The 16,517-nt window shown below is 35.6% G+C and overlaps 1 protein-coding gene and 1 long non-coding RNA gene across 2 annotated transcripts; one reads left to right on the forward strand and one right to left on the reverse strand.

The window, feature by feature from the left end:
• Nucleotides 1–6,424: 6,424 nt before the first annotated feature.
• LOC123273629 lies at nt 6,425–8,999 on the reverse strand. The gene is made up of 3 exons (XR_006511343.1): nt 8,987–8,999; nt 8,086–8,090; nt 6,425–6,510 (listed from the first exon to the last, which is right to left on the reverse strand). It is a non-coding gene; the product is annotated as an uncharacterized LOC123273629 (long non-coding RNA).
• Nucleotides 9,000–11,983: 2,984 nt separating this feature from the next.
• On the forward strand, nt 11,984–15,769 carry LOC123273568 (the record flags this gene model as incomplete). Its single annotated transcript, XM_044741009.1, has 5 exons — nt 11,984–12,482; nt 12,584–13,588; nt 13,676–14,533; nt 14,624–14,796; nt 15,014–15,769. Coding segments are annotated over exons 1-5 (3,291 nt in total), but the record flags the coding sequence as incomplete, so codon positions are not given.
• Nucleotides 15,770–16,517: the final 748 nt, after the last annotated feature.

Consider the following 16,517-nt stretch of genomic DNA (forward strand, 5'->3'; position numbering starts at 1 on the left):
TACACAAGGGCACTGTTGAATTTTTTTGATCTGCTTCATCTATTTTGGCTCCTAATCTGATTAACTCACTCGCCGATGTCTTCCTCCATTTTGCCAAGGCTTTCCCTAGAAGTGTATATCCGTGGTTCCATTCTGGTACGTATCCCAGGCCGTAGTCCTGCACGATGTTGGTTATTTGCCTGATGTCTTCGTCCATGTCTCTGGAGTATCAGTGATAACCATAGGCTTTTTTGGTTTTACACGTACTAGTTTTCGCTGTTGACAAATAAAACAAGTCTTGATATAGTTCCTTACATCCTGCTGCATAGTTCTCCAGTAGAATTGGCTTCTTATGCGGCGATACGTCTTCGTCATGCCCTTGTGACCTCCTACAGCTGATGTATGGTGATCTGTTATTAATGATCTTCTATTGGTAGCTTTCGGCACTTCTAATTTTCCACTGCATACAATTATTTTTATTTCCGTATTCGAAAATATCTCTCTCAATCTTGATACGTAGTATGCTTGCATCGTTTTACTGAGTAACTCGATCCCTGTAGGCATTCGTAGTGTTTTGCATTGTTTTTGTTCAGCCAGCTGTTTCAACGATGACGCGACCGTGTTCAGCACTTCTTCATCTGTTCTACCGATGGCGTTGGCTGCATATATCATTCCAAATCCCCATCTTTTTCTTTTATTTATTATTAACACATCGCCTTTTTCTAGATTATCTTCTTGTATATTCCCCATATTTACCCACTTCATTTCTAAAAGTACATCGACTGAGTCCGAGTTTATCTCTCCACTAGCAGGTAGGAAGAATACGAAGTTGTCGTTGACATCTGTAACGTGCTGCCTAGTGTATTTTGCATTTGATTCTTCTTCTGGATTCGTGCAGTATCCTTCTGGCACGTTTAACTCGCGATGCGTTGGATTCACGGTGTCGCTGTCATCTGTACTCGTTGTTTCGGGATTTTCCGTTAATAACTGCCCCCATAGATCATCCCAATTCTCTACTTCCTTGTCCTGCATTCCAGATTCTATTACTTCATCGTCGCTTTCGTTAATCACTGCTTCTTCTCGTTCTGATGGCTGGAGCCTGTCTCCTTGTGTCTCCGGTGCCGAATCCGTATCTTTGTCAGTTTCCGAATCTTCTAGTGGCTCGTTCATTCTATTTTTAGCTGCAGCATCTTTATTTCTTGTTTGATATTGTCGCTGCTTATGAGTGTTTTCCGGTTGCAGCCCTGGTGTTATCTTGGGTTTGTTTTTGCTTCCTTTTGGACGTCCTCTCTTTCCTTTTTCTGTCTGCATTCCCGAGGGTCCCGCCACTGCTGATGTCAGCTCCATATCTACGTCGGATTCTTTTTCGAATTCAGAGTCAAATGTCGAGTCGTCGCCGGAATGCTCCCTTCTGTTCAGCATTCGTTTTTTTCTACGTGCTCTTTTCCTTCGACCGCACTGCTCCGTTGATGATGGTTCTGTGTTTTCCTTCCTCCCTCTTTTTGCCATGTCTACTTCTGCTAATGGCAGAAGCTGACCGTTTTCGTCTCGTACTGGGTTCCTGGAGAGCGCGTCTGCATTTCAATTGCTCTTACCTGAACGATGTACGATAGTGCAGTTATATTCTTCCAATCGATCGACCTATTGCCGTAGATGTTCACCAAGACTCTTCGTTACCAGGACTTTAGCCACGCTAATGGTTGATGGCCAGTGACTAAAGTGAAATTCCTGCTATAGATGTACGGCCTAAATGTTTCTATAGCGCACATTATTGCGAGTAGTTCCTTCTTCGTCACATTGTAATTTCGCTCAGCTGATGATATTGCCCTTGAAGCGTAACATCACTCTATCTTTTCCAAGCTTATCTTGACTTAATACTGCCCCCACTGCATATTCTAACGCATCTGTCGTGACAATGAACGGTGTTCTGAAATCGGGATATTGTAACGTAAATCCTTCGCATAATTCTCCCTTCAATGTTTTGGATGAATTTTTCTGAGCTCCTTTCCATACAAAAGAGATGTCCTTTTTGACCAAGTCTGTTAATAGTTCCACTGATGCTGTCTCTGTTGCAGTTGTTGCTGCCACTGTTTCTGAGGTAGTCGCTGTTTTTGTTGCTGTTTGATATTGGCTGTCGATGTTGTTGCTGCTGATTTCGGGGTGATCGTTGATCCTGTTGCCATGGTTGCTGTTGATACAGTGGGCCCATTGATCCATCTCTTCGGCTATCTGCAGGTTGTTGCTGTCCCTGACTTCTTCTGTTCTGGTAATTTTTGCCTCTTTCTTGTCCCCTGTAGTTACCTTGATATCCTCGACCGGCTTGATCATTATTGACGTAGTAATTATTACCATATGATCTTCTATTGTCGCAATTACTGGCGTTATTGCGGCTGTTGTTACCGTCATACAGCTGTCCGGTTCCTCGAGGGTTGTATGATCCTCGCCGTACCTGCTGTCGTCTTTCGTTTTGAACTGAGCAATTACGTATGAAATGCCCCTACCCCTCCGCATCTATATCATTTTGGGCCACTTTGGTCAATATTGGCTGCATCATTCGTAACGGTGAATACTAGTGTTTCTTTTCCGATTGTCTCCTTGTTGGGCTTTTTTATTGACTCTTCGACCTGTAACTCTTCCCCGTATGTTGCCAACCTGATTCTAGCGTGCTCTCTTTCTCTGCGGTGAACTATGTCCTCTCTTGATCTACACCTGTCAATTTTGTTGGCTGCTTGGCTTCTCATACTTTCTAATCGTGCCCCAAATTATGCTGTGCTCTCATTCTCTTCCTGCAGTAATTTTGTTAGCCGATTTAATATTGCGAAGAAGTCTTCGGTATGCCCAGAATTTTGTTGCAACTTTTCTATGACCCCTTTAATTGTCCGAGCTTCCTTTTTCCTTGGAGCCCTTTCGGTAACGTTTTCTTTTGCCGCTGGCCGTTAATTTATCCTCTGCGTGGCTTGTGTTCCTCTTCTTTGTAGTAGCTCCTTCTATTTCTTTATTTCTTTCATTTCTGGAGACACATGTTTGACCTCTCTTTCTCTTTTTTAATTTATTTTCTTGTTTCACTGAATTCCTTATTTCCTCGGGGACACTTGTTTTAATTACTTTTCTTATTCCAGTTACCTTATTTCTTAATTGCACTTTATTTCAATTCTTCCTATTTCAATCAATTTCCTATTTCAATAACTTTCCTTATTATATCACTTTTTTTCTATGTCAAATATTCTTCTTTTTCTTGATTCCTTTTCCTATTTCACTTATTTTCCTTATCTCAATTCACTTTTCCTATTTTCAATTATTCTTTTTTTTCTGGATTATTTTTTCTATTTCACTTATTTTTCTTGTTTCAATTCACTTTTCCTATATTCAATTATTCTTCTTTTTCTGGATTACTTTTTCTATTTCACTTATTTTTCTTGTTTCAATTCACTTTTCCTATTTTCAAATATTCTTCTTTTCTGGATTACTTTTTCTATTTCACTTAATTTTTTTGTTTCAATTCACTTTTCATATTTCAATTATTCTTCTTTATTTAAATTCACTGTTTCAATTTCAATTATCTTCTTCATTTTAATTCAGTTTTTCATTTTCAATTATCTTCTTTTTCCAATTCACTTTTAAATTTCAGTTATCTTCTTTATTTTAATTCACTTTTTCATTTTCAATTATCTTCTTTTTTCAATACACTTTTTAATTTCAATTATCTTCGTGATTTCAATTCACCTTTTTCAATTTCAATTATCTTCTTTTTTTCAATTCACTTTTCCTATTTTCAATTATCTTCTTTATTTCAATTCACTTTTTCATTTTCAATTATCTTCTTTTTTCAATTCACTTTTCAATTTCAATTATCTTCGTCATTTTAATTCACTTTTCCTATTTTCAATTATCTTCTTCATTTCAATTCACTTTTTCATTTTCAATTATCTTCTTTTTTCAATTAACTTTTAATTTTCTTCAATAATTCTTACTTTTATACCCGGGTATTTTCTAGAGTTCTCAGTTTTTCCGATTTCTGGGTACTCACCATTAAATTTTCCACACAATTCACTTCACTCAATTTACTTAGCTGGGCGACAACCACGTTGGGCGCTAATTTTTCTGTTACGTGTGAGCCTACACCTGGTTATTTACCTGTCACGTAAACAGACCTCCGGACTAGCTCAGCGTCTCATTGAAAAATATTTAGATGTTGATAAGAGGGTGGGTCGCTCAGTGAATGAAGGATACTCGTGAATTACGGTACTAATTGTTTATTGGGCGTCCCCAAAGCATGGGAGTTGCCCGAAATGGCCCTGAGAGTCTCTTTTACAACCTATTTCTATTTATGAAAGCAAATCTAATCCAGTACAATAATCCATTTGATGCAATAGTTTTGATTCTATAACTGAGAGAGAAAGAGATGGGACAGCAACGAGAATGAGAGTCTTAGGAGACGATTCATCACTATGCAAGACAGCTTGGACTCGACATAGATTCGGACAGACTAAACAACTGTATCACTGTGCGGAACTTGTATTATTCCGCGGTTGAACTCAAATTATTCCGCCCTTAGGAACTAGGTGGTTATTGTCAAGTTCCCTAGTCAGCAGAAAATGGTATCAAGGCGCCGAAAGCGGTTCCCTGTGCTAGAGTACCTGTTCGCTCGGTTCCCATCAGAAAGCGTCTCCTCAGCAACACGTACAAGCAGCGATTCTCGGTAACCAGAGTCAGGCTAGAAATACAACAGAAATTCGGTGTCCAATTCAGGTGGGCAAGTTTGCCCATCGATTTATAGAAATATATATGATTTATCTCAATATTGACGGGAGGGTAAGCCCACCCGTCACATGCTCCCCCGGCTAAAAAAAGAAAGCCATTCTCCTGAATGGTATTAGGAATCTATTACCTTTAAGTCCCGATTTATTTAACGCGTTTTTTTTTCTTATCTAAATTGCTGTACCATCCTCTGCTCAGACTAAATAGTTGGAATCCTAAGAGACTTCTCTACATTCTAGAATAATAATGAATATATAGATAATAATGAATATATAGACAATAATGAATATATGCTAACATGCGTGTTGATTACAATACTTATGTCCCGACAATATAACGGTTTTGCGAAGATCTCTGGTAATGTCTCCTTCCTGATTGGTTCTTGTGTCCTTGGATAATGTTAATTACTCTTAGGGTGATCCTAGATGGTCCCTGTAATAAAAAAAAAAAGGTAGGTGGGATTTTGGGAGTGTGTTGAAAGGATTAATAGGATTGCAGATCTTCAATTAAAAGCGCTTCAAGTAAATCCACTTGCAATCCCTTGGCAAATTTTTCCAGTTCCTCGTCTATTCTTGGCCAAGTTAAAATCTCTTCAGATATTTTCGTAGCGACCGTCGTTTCATGTGTGGTTGTGAATCTTCTTTTTCCTGTCATTCCTTCGCAGCCAGGAGCCATCCAGACTACTCCAGTTCGGCGCCATTCTAATTCCAGTGATTTATTTGGTTGACACTTAACTTTTACTATGTCAGCTTTCTGAGTTGCGAACAACCATGCACAACCCTTAAATCACAATTTTGTAGATTGATATCTCGTGACTTCTTCCACAATGCTACTTCACATTCTTCCGTCTTGCTGGTTGTCCTCACTATCGCCGTCCGGGTGGCAAAAAATCGTCCTCTCATCACCTGACATAGTCTTATTTCTTCCTGAGTCAGCAGAATGTATCCTTGATCTTTGATCGCCGTAAAGGGGGTAGTAGGCTTGACAATTGAGCCAAATCCTGGTGCTGAGATGATCTGTGTCAGGAAAGGATAATGCCTAATTAGTCTGTAACTTGTTCTCTGTATTAATGGAATTACGTATTTGTAAATTATTTGCTGATGAAAAATTATCACTTCGATGTCTATGATTCCCAACAATAACCTTATACCGTTGTTGCTCATTTCCGTCAATAGATCTGAGTTGCTATTTTCTTCCAAAATTTCTTCTAATCCACGTTTTATAACAGCTAGCGAATATACGTCACGAATTGCTTGATCTTCGTATGCTGCTAGAGCAGCAAAAAATGCTGTCACAGTGCTTTAGTCCATTAATACATTTTCAGCTTCTATTTCCTCCCAAGTGGTTCCATTTCCTATTTTTAAACTTTCCTGATTGGTATTGATAATCCATTCGCCTTTCTCTGTTCTTCTTATCTTCTCTCCATTTTCCTTGATTTTAAAGATTTCCTGATGGTACTGCAGAATTTCAGGAGTGGTAAATGCTTCCCGTATACTGCAGCGGTGGATGCTATCGCGCATTTGGGTCTTCATTCGTCTGATCTGTTCTCTCCATTCCCTGTATTGGCTGCTCGATTCTTCTTTCGCTACCTCGTTTATCTTATCTTCCAAAATTCCGATTTTTCTTTCCTCGTCCTCGATGTTCATAAAGGTTATAATTGTTTTGTTGCGGGCGAATGGCCGATACTCTTCTATATCCTTTGAGTACAATCCCCTCCTGTTGTCCAAAGCGATGACCCTAGACAAGGATCCCCGAGTTGGCTCCATCAAGGTACTGGAATAATAATAAACATGAACAACTCACACCCTTTCCCCGTTTTTTTTTTTTTTTTTTTTTTGTGTTCGATTATGCATATTTATGTGTATATGTGTATGTATTGTGGCTTAATGCTAAAGTAAATACCTTTCTTTTGGAATCGCGACTCTTCTTCACTGGTTTCCTCCAGATTTCCTTTTTGTCGCCTCTTTTTTTCTTCTTCGTTGTTTCTCAGAGGCTCCTTGGCTAGATGCAACAATAAGTGAGTTATGGAGGATAATATTGCTCCTAGCAGATCTAGACTCCAACCGTAGGCTCTGTGTAGCGTATATCCATGAACTACCGTATCGATTATTATCTTTAAGAATTTTAATACCATGATTACTCCGATTACTCCAGCACTAGCTGTGCCAAATACCAAGAATCCCCAAAATTTCTCCCACTGTTTTTTCGTGAAATTTTCGATGTCTGCCTCGTCAATGAACTTTGCCATGGATATTTCCGAATTTCCTGAAATTGTCCTTTCGGTGGCTCCTCTTACTATGTTGTTTACTGTTACCGGTGTTTCTACTGGTAGCATTATTCTGTTTCTTAATTTTTCAAGATTTTTTTCCGTGTATATTCCACTCGTTGCCAGATGTTTCAGATCTTCATAACTCCAAGTTGGTGTCGTTAATGGGCTCAAGGTTTGTGGTCTCACAGTATCTTCGAAGTCGGGTTTCATTGTAATCCATGCTCCGTCTATTTCGTATCCTACTGCCAACAGCTGATTACAATCCACCATCGTTCCCTCTTTGATCAGCATCCTAGACTTTGGAGTTAGAAACCAACTCTCTATTTTACCGGTAGTTCTTGGTAACAGTCATGTGTCTTCCTTAATGTCACTTCCACAGCTACGCATTTTATTAAATATATTATTTCTCCGGCGAGACTAGCGTAATATCCTGGGCCCTTCATTATAGCGTAGGCAAACTTTTCTGGTTTAAGTCCCGAAAACATGAGTGCATTGGAAATTACTTGCCTCTTTACTTCAAATTTGTGTAGCAATATGTCCCTGTACAAAGCTTTTATTTGACGTTTGATATGTTTTTCTACATATATAAATTTCGAATTTATGTATGTGAAAATATCTAAGTCTTGCGTTGCAATTGGTCGTGTTCTCGCTCCCCGTTCTCCTGGTTTTATTATTCTGATTAATAATTTTGGGTGCTCTGTTTGTATTAATTTGTAGCCGCAAAGTTCTTTTTCCATTTTCTTTGATAGCGCGAAGGTGGTCTCCTCCGTGTTTAACGTATAAATTTCGGGTTCTCCTGGTTCACCCGATAGGATTAGTCCTGGACCCTCGTATAGTGTGAGGTGATTTGCCGTTCAAGAATTAAAAAAAAAACGAAAATATTTCATTAAGAAAAAGCCATTAAATCGTTCTGATTGTATAAATAAATTTAATAATCTATAGTTGACATTCCGATACCATAATCATTAAACTTGTTGAGTTTTTTTCTAGTTACTGTACATTAATTATTGCTGCAACTAAATTAAATAGTCCTTTCGATAAATTTTAAAAATATTTTTTTTTGCAATTAGATGTGAAACTTTATCTTGTCGGAGATGAAAGACTTTATGTTGCAGTGATACTTGTGCATTATTACATTGTTATTATTAATTGTCATAAATTATTGATTTTATTATAATTTTATTGGATGTATAAAATCTATATTTGTTATTTGTTATTTTATGAATGTATAATAGTTTTATGTTAAAAGATTATTAATAGTTATTAGATAATGGTTTTTACATGGGTATTTTATTTGCGTCTTTGGATTTTTAGTTTTATTATTATAAAATTTTATTATAAGTAAATATTAAATTAAGTTAGAAAAATAATGTACGTTAATGACTACGAATTTAAAAATGATAAAAGAAGTAATAATTAAAAGCATTGTTATAATTTTATTAGTTGCGTAATCAGGGTGAAATCATTAGAAGGTATTTCAAATAATTATAATACTGTTTAAATTTAAAAAATTAGGGAAGAAACTAAAATAACTTTCTATATATATATTCCTTTGAGGTATAACTTTAATTCTCAATTATCATTGAAGTGTTTTATGAGTGACGGATTACCAAAGTGACCTTTCAACATTTTATAAATAAATTTCAATTAGCTTTGTGCTGGGTCAGACGAGGTGATTGTCGCTTAATCCGTTTCTTTAACACAATATCACACCTTTACACAAATCACACGTCAGAATTGTCAACTCCACTTAAACACGTCTAGCACAATTACACGTCTGTTTCCACAATTTTTTTCACATGATAAAAAAAAAATAAACACGTCAGTTTCCACACTTTGCACACAAAAGTATTTCACAAATTTTTCTTCACAAGATTTTGACATAAAGTCAAGAAAAAAAAACTGAGAAACAAAAGAATTTAGGAATAAGAAAAAACTGAGAACATAAAGGCAATTACCATTTAGCATCCATGGGGCAACTGAGGAGTTGAGACGCTGTGGAAGAAATCGGAGCTTATCAAAATGAGATAAGCCATGCAGTTGCAACTAAGTAGTAAGCGAATGAAATTTAGCATAGGGAATACGGAATATAAAAATATAAATGCAAAAATGACAGTAACTCCTAAAATATCAATTTTTCAGAAATTTATAAGAATCCGAAATTGCAGCTTAGGAAATTTCCTATGAATAATATTTTTATACCATAAGCCTATCTCCAATATTTAAGGAGATATAGAAACTTAGGAAGTATTATTAACATATCGAAAATGTAAAATCATGACATAGGAGCTATAAAATTGGCTATAAGTCCTAAAATATTAATTTTTTCAAAAAATAATAGGAATTCGAAATTGTAGCTTAGAAAATTTTCTATCAAAAATATATTTATCATGTAGGTCGATTTTTAATATTTTGAGAAATATAGTCACTTGAACAATATTTGCATGGTGAATTTTGACAAATCACTTCCTATTCATTATAAAAATAGCTATCACAAAAAAAAATCATTATATTTATGGAGAATTTCAATTATGGCAACAAATCAAGTCATTAAATTAACAAAAATAAATAAATCGACTATGAATTTTTTTAAATACGGATGAATTATTTGAATAAACGGAGCATGCGCAGTAGCCACTTGACAAGGCATAGAAATACACCCACACGCCAGCTGACACGACAGGAACTTCAATAACAATTAATATTGCAAATCTCTATTTTAGCATTTTTTTTTCTTCTCTGTCTCTCTCTGTTTTCCTTTTGGAAACTTCATTTTGTTGAAAATTAACATTAGTATGGATATAATTGTAACTTTATAAAAGAAAGTATCGCTATTCAAAAGTTTAAACAGGAATGCGCGACACTGGCTGCGCACTCGTTCGAGACAAACATATATAGATATACACATAAGTACTAAGTATGATTTCTAAGCGTTAAGAAACGTACGATGGGTATATATATATATATATACTGTTTATAATATTCATATATACACATATATACATATATATATATATATATATATATATATATATATATATATATATACTTTTTATAATATTCATATATACACATATATACATATATATATATATATATATATATATATATATATATATATATATATATATATATATATATATATATATACTTTTTATAATATGCATATATACACATATATACATATATATATATATATATATATATATATATATATATATATATATATATATATATATATATATATATATATAATATATAAAATTCTCGTGTCACAGTTTTCGTTGCCATTGATGAAATTTTTGAAATTGAACATTGAAAATTGATGAAATTTTTTGCGCTTATCCGGTATCTATGAGAATCGGCCAACATCTATTTTTCATCTCCCTAAATGTTAGGGGTAGTCCACCCCTAAATTTTTTTTTTTATTTATTAGACAAAATTTTTAATTTCTATTTTTTTATGATACAACATACAAAAATACATACAATCCTCAATTTTCACCCTTCTACGATCAACCCTTATTTTTTAATAGCCATTTTAGTAATTTAATCATTTTTCCTCTCCGGTCGAAAACTGATCAATCGTTATTTAATTAGTTATCCCCCGCCAGATGTCTACAGGTGTCACTTCTGACCCAGTAAACAGCACGGAGTAGGGATGAGAACGAAGCCGGTCTCCTTTCTTTCTCACTCCCTACACAGTTGTCGGCCATCATTATTGTTTATGCATCAAGTGTAGTAGTAACGTTGACAATTATTATTTTGCTATCTCAGTGTAACTCTCATATTAACTTTTAATCATTCCTATTTTATCAATAATAATTAAATTATCGATTTTGAGTGTATTTTGCACGATCAGTTAATCAAGTGATTTTTTAACTTCAAAAGTACTCAACACGTGACACGAGCTTCCAATAACAACGGATTTTGTGTTGTAAGTATACTTTTTTTTATTTATATCGAAAATGTTGTTGATCTTATAAAAATATAATTTTAATTTAATTTTATTAAAAAAATGTAATTGAACAATTAAGATTTCCATAGTTTCCAAAAAATCAATCATTATGAATCTTTATTTTGAAATGTCAATGGAAATATTGGTTGTATGAAAAAATTATAAGAGACAATGTTTTCATAAAATTTAATTTTTTGCTTTTGTTTGAAAAATTTTTCCATAAAACTTATATTTTTGTTATAATTTCATAAATTAAAACTAATCATTTCAAAACTGCGGCAAAAATCTTGGCCCTAATTATACTTTTAACATTTTTCATCATTAAATAATTTCATTAATTCTATTTATGTATGTTTTGTACAGTGAGCAATGCCAAGAAAACGCAAAGGGGCTGATTTGAGCCGCAGTACAAGTAAAGCTCGAAACTTGCGAAATAGCAGATCCGAAAGAACAGAAGAACAAATCCAGCAACAAAATACTGATGCACGTGTCAGAATGGCGCAATTGCATCAAGAAGAGCCAGAAGATACACGAGCTGAACGCAATGAAGTCAGAAGATTAGAACAACGACAATCACGCCGTTTCACAGTCAATAGACGAAGAACAAATGACCAACAACGACAACAGGTACATCGAGCATTTATATCTGATTCATTCCTGCGTCTAGCATTCCAGTATGAGCCCGATATTGAATATTATGCTCATTCAAAAGTGGTAATTGGTGCTATGGACAAGGAATGTCCGCATTGTCATGCTCTGAAATTCAAAAATGAGCCAGCTGGGATGCGTTGCGCGTCAGGAAAAGTGCAACTACCTGTAATTAAAATACCACCTGAACCATTGAACGGCTTACTTATCGGCACGGATCCAGATTCTAACGTGTTACTGAAGTCAATTCGAAGAGTCAATTCATGCTTTTAAATGACATCGTTCGGAGCAACAGAAATAGTTCGAAATACTAATGCAAATGGTCAACAATTCAATTCTACATTCAAAATCAGAGGCCAAGTTTATCATAAAATGGGCTCACTGCTGCCAATGCCAAACGAACCACATAAATTCTTACAAATCTACTTTATGGGCGGCGAGGATTCCGGAAGCGCACTTACCAATCGCATGAATGCACGTTGTGATTATAATAACATTGATTCACTTTATGCCAGGCGCATCGTCAGCGAGCTAGATGCTCTTTTGAACGAGCACAACGAGTTGTTGAAAATATTCAAATCACATATGCACCAATTACAAAGCGATAATCACGCTATCGTCATTAATCCTGATAAAACACCAGCTGGAGAGCATATTCGTAGATTCAATGCACCCGTTGTTGATGATGTTGCTGGAATCATGGTTGGCGATTGTACAGCTGCACGAGAAATTGTGATTCGTAGAAGAAATAATAATCTTCAGTTCATTGCTGACACACATCGTTCATATGACGCTCTCCAATATTCGCTAATATTCTGGAAGGGACAAGACGGATATTGCATAAACATAAAACAACGAGATCCCGTATCAGGTACTTCATTGATTATTAATTTGATCATTAATCATTTAACAAAACAATTAAATTATTGAACGTAATAAATTTAAATTAATTTTTATGAACGAATATTACAGGAGCTGAAACAAACAAAAACGTTCGCTCAAAGGATTATTATGCGTACCGATTAATGATTAGACGTGGCCTGGACAACGTCATTTTACGATGTCGTGAGCTTTGTCAACAATTCATGGTCGACATGTACGCGAAGATTGAGAGCGAACGACTACGATACTTACGATATAATCAACAAAAGCTGCGCGCGGAAGAGTACATTCATTTGCGAGACGCTATCAACAACAACGCCGACGTCGCCGAAATTGGTAACCATGTCATTTTACCATCATCGTACGTAGGCAGTCCACGTCATACGCAAGAATATATACAGGATGCTCTGACTTTCGTGCGCGAATATGGACGACCATGTTTATTTATCACGTTCACATGTAATCCAAAATGGCCAGAGATTACATCTTTGCTACTGCCTGGCCAAAATGCAATACATCGCCATGACATTACAGCACGTGTGTTCAGACAAAAGTTGAAGTCTTTAATAAGTTTCATTACTAAATCACATGTATTTGGTCCCAGACGTTGCTGGATGTATTCGGTTGAGTGGCAAAGGCAAGGATTACCTCATGCACACATTTTTGTTTGGTTCATCGACAAAATCCGTCCTGAAGAAATCGATAGTATCATTTCTGCGGAAATTCCAGATCCATCCACTGACCAACTGCTGTTTGATATTGTTACAACAAACATGATTCATGGTCCATGTGGTACTCTTAATAGTTCATCGCCTTGCATGGCTGATGGAAAATGTACTAAAAATTTCCCTAAAGATTTTACCAATGATACGGTCACAAATGTCGACGGATACCCAATATATCGTCGAAGAAATCCTGAAAATGGCGGACAATCATTTATTAAAAATATCATCAACACAGACATTGATATTGACAATCGTTGGGTGGTGCCATATTCGCCTCTGCTGAGCAAGACATATAATGCTCATATTAATGTTGAGTTCTGCAGTTCTGTGAAGAGCATCAAATACATTTGCAAGTGTGTCCATAAAGGCAGTGATATGGCTGTGTTTAGAGTGGAAAATACCAATGTGAATTCTCCTCCAGTAAATAAAAACGATTAAATAACGCTCTACCAAATAGGTCGGTACATCAGCTCCAATGAAGCTGTTCGGCGTATCTTTGGTTTTCAGATTCATGAACGGGATCCAGCAGTTGTTCAGTTAGCCGTTCATCTTGAAAATGGTCAGCGTGTATTTTTCACGAACGAGACAGCGATTGATCGTGCAATAAATCCACCTAAAACTACACTCACTGCATTTTTTGAATTGTGTAATCGTGCGGATGATTTTGGTGCCTTTGCACGAACATTACACTATTCACAAGTACCACGCTATTTCACATGGACTCAAACAAAAACATGGATGCCCCGCAAGCAAGGCTCACCAGTTGCTGCATGTCTCAATTTATTTAAATCAAACGCCTTGGGGCGATTATTTACAGTCAATCCAAGACACACGGAGTGCTTTTATCTTCGACTGTTGTTGGTTAATGTTACTGGCCCATTATCATTTCAAGATATACCTAAAGTGAATGGGCAACAATATCCATCGTATAAAGATGCATGCCTTGCACTCGGCTTGCTGGAAGACGACAACCAGTGGGAATGCATGCTTGCTGAAGCTGCATTGAACTGTACAGCAATACAAATTCGTCTACTATTCGCTATAGTGTTGACTACATGTTTCCCAGCCCGAGCACAGATATTATGGAAAAATCACAAAGATTCAATGACTGATGATATATTGCATCAACATCGTATACGGTGCCACAATCTAACCATAACATTCAGCGACGAAATGTACAATGAAGCATTGATTGCTATTGAGGATCTTTGCATTGTCATTGTCAACTTACCACTTAGTAATTTCGGTATGAATTCGCCAAATCGAACTGCATCTGATTTAATGAATACTGAAATGAATCGTGAACTGCAGTACAGTACTGTAGAAATGGCAGCGATTGTTGCCCGCAATGTCTCACTAATGAATGAGGAATAAAGAACCATTTATGATCGCATTATGCTTGCAGTTTCAGCTGGACAAGGTGGGTTATTCTTTTTGGATGCATCGGGTGGAACTGGCAAAACATTCGTTATTTCGCTAATTCTTGCTGAAATACGATCAAATAATGGCATCGCATTGGCCGTTGCATCATCGGGCATTGCAGCATCTTTATTGGATGGAGGTAGAACAGCTCATTCAGTATTTAAGCTGCCACTCAATATTCAGAATAACCCTGACGCAGTATGCAACATTAAGAAACAATCGTCCATGGCCACTGTGCTGAAACGGTGTAAAATTATTATTTGGGATGAATGTACTATGGCACACAAACATTCACTTGAGGCGTTGAACAGGACATTGAAATATATTAAAAACAGTGACAAACTCTTTGGCGGAACTCTGTTGGTCCTTTCAGGTGATTTCAGACAAACACTTCGTCATTCCACGTTCAACATACGCTGATGAGATCAACGCTTGCTTAAAATCATCTCCATTGTGGCGTAATGTTGAAAAATTACAGCTAAAAATAAATATGCGCGTTCAAATGCTTCAAGATCCATCCGCTGAAACATTTTCAAAACAATTCTTAGATATCGGTGATGGAAAAGTTGCTATAGATGAAACTGGATACGTAAAATTATCGACCGATTTCTGCACAATCGCTGATACTCTCATTGAACAAATATTTCCCGATGTACACACACAGTACATAAATCATGAGTGGCTTGCAGAAAGAGCGATTTTAGCGGCAAAAAATGTAGACGTTGACAATTTAAATCTGAAGATACAAATGTTGTTGCCAGAGAACTTGGTATCATATAAATCTATTGATACAGTTTGCGACGACAGTGAAGCAGTAAATTTTCCCACAGAGTTTTTGAACTCACTGGATTTGCCAGGCATGCCACCGCATAATTTACAATTAAAGGTTGGATCTCCAATTATCTTGCTTCGTAATTTGAACCCGCCCCGGCTGTGCAACGGTACGCGATTAGTCATTCAAAAATTAATAAAAAACGTGATCGAAGCCAGGATTTTAAATGGCAAGTCCAGAGGTGAAAATATACTCATACCACGGATTCCTATTATACCTACAGATGTGCCAATTCAATTCAAACGTATTCAGTTTCCGATTAGATTGGCATTTGCAATGACTATCAACAAATCCCAAGGTCAAACGATGTCTGTTTGTGGATTAGATTTGAGAACACCATGTCTTTCACACGGACAATTATACGTGGCATGCTCTCGAGTGGGTAAACCATCCAGTTTGTTTGTATTAGCTAAAGATGGACTAACAAAAAATATTGTTCACGCTATAGCATTATGAGATTGATATTGTTTAATAGTGTTACTGTCGTAATTGTTTAATTAATGATATATAATTTTAAGGAATCAATTATAATAACTTAAAAATAATGTTTGCCTTTTGTTATTTTTATATTCCCTCATCGTTCACAGCGCTCCATGCTTATTTCACGCATATACCACATTCTTACATACATACAATATACACATTCTAACATACATACATACTTATAATAAGTAAGCTATTTTTTGTCTACACTAGAAATTACTAGGAAATTATTTATATGGCAAAACAACGTTTGCCGGGTCAGCTAGTATATATATATATACATATATATATATATATATATATATAATATATATATATATATATATATATATATATATATATATATATATATATATATATATATATATATATATATATATATATATGTATATATATATGAATATACACTTACCTCACTTAATTCAGTTAAGATAAAACACTAATTAATAATAAGAAATTACCTTATTCGAAACTAAAATAAAAATTTTTATATAATTTAAGAAATTAGAGAAGTCAGGTGAGGAGAATTTTATGAGGGAAAATTTTATGGAAAATTATTCCC

This window comes from Cotesia glomerata, unplaced genomic scaffold, assembly GCF_020080835.1.
Source record: "Cotesia glomerata isolate CgM1 unplaced genomic scaffold, MPM_Cglom_v2.3 scaffold_11, whole genome shotgun sequence".
Classification (NCBI taxonomy): Eukaryota; Metazoa; Arthropoda; class Insecta; order Hymenoptera; family Braconidae; genus Cotesia; species Cotesia glomerata.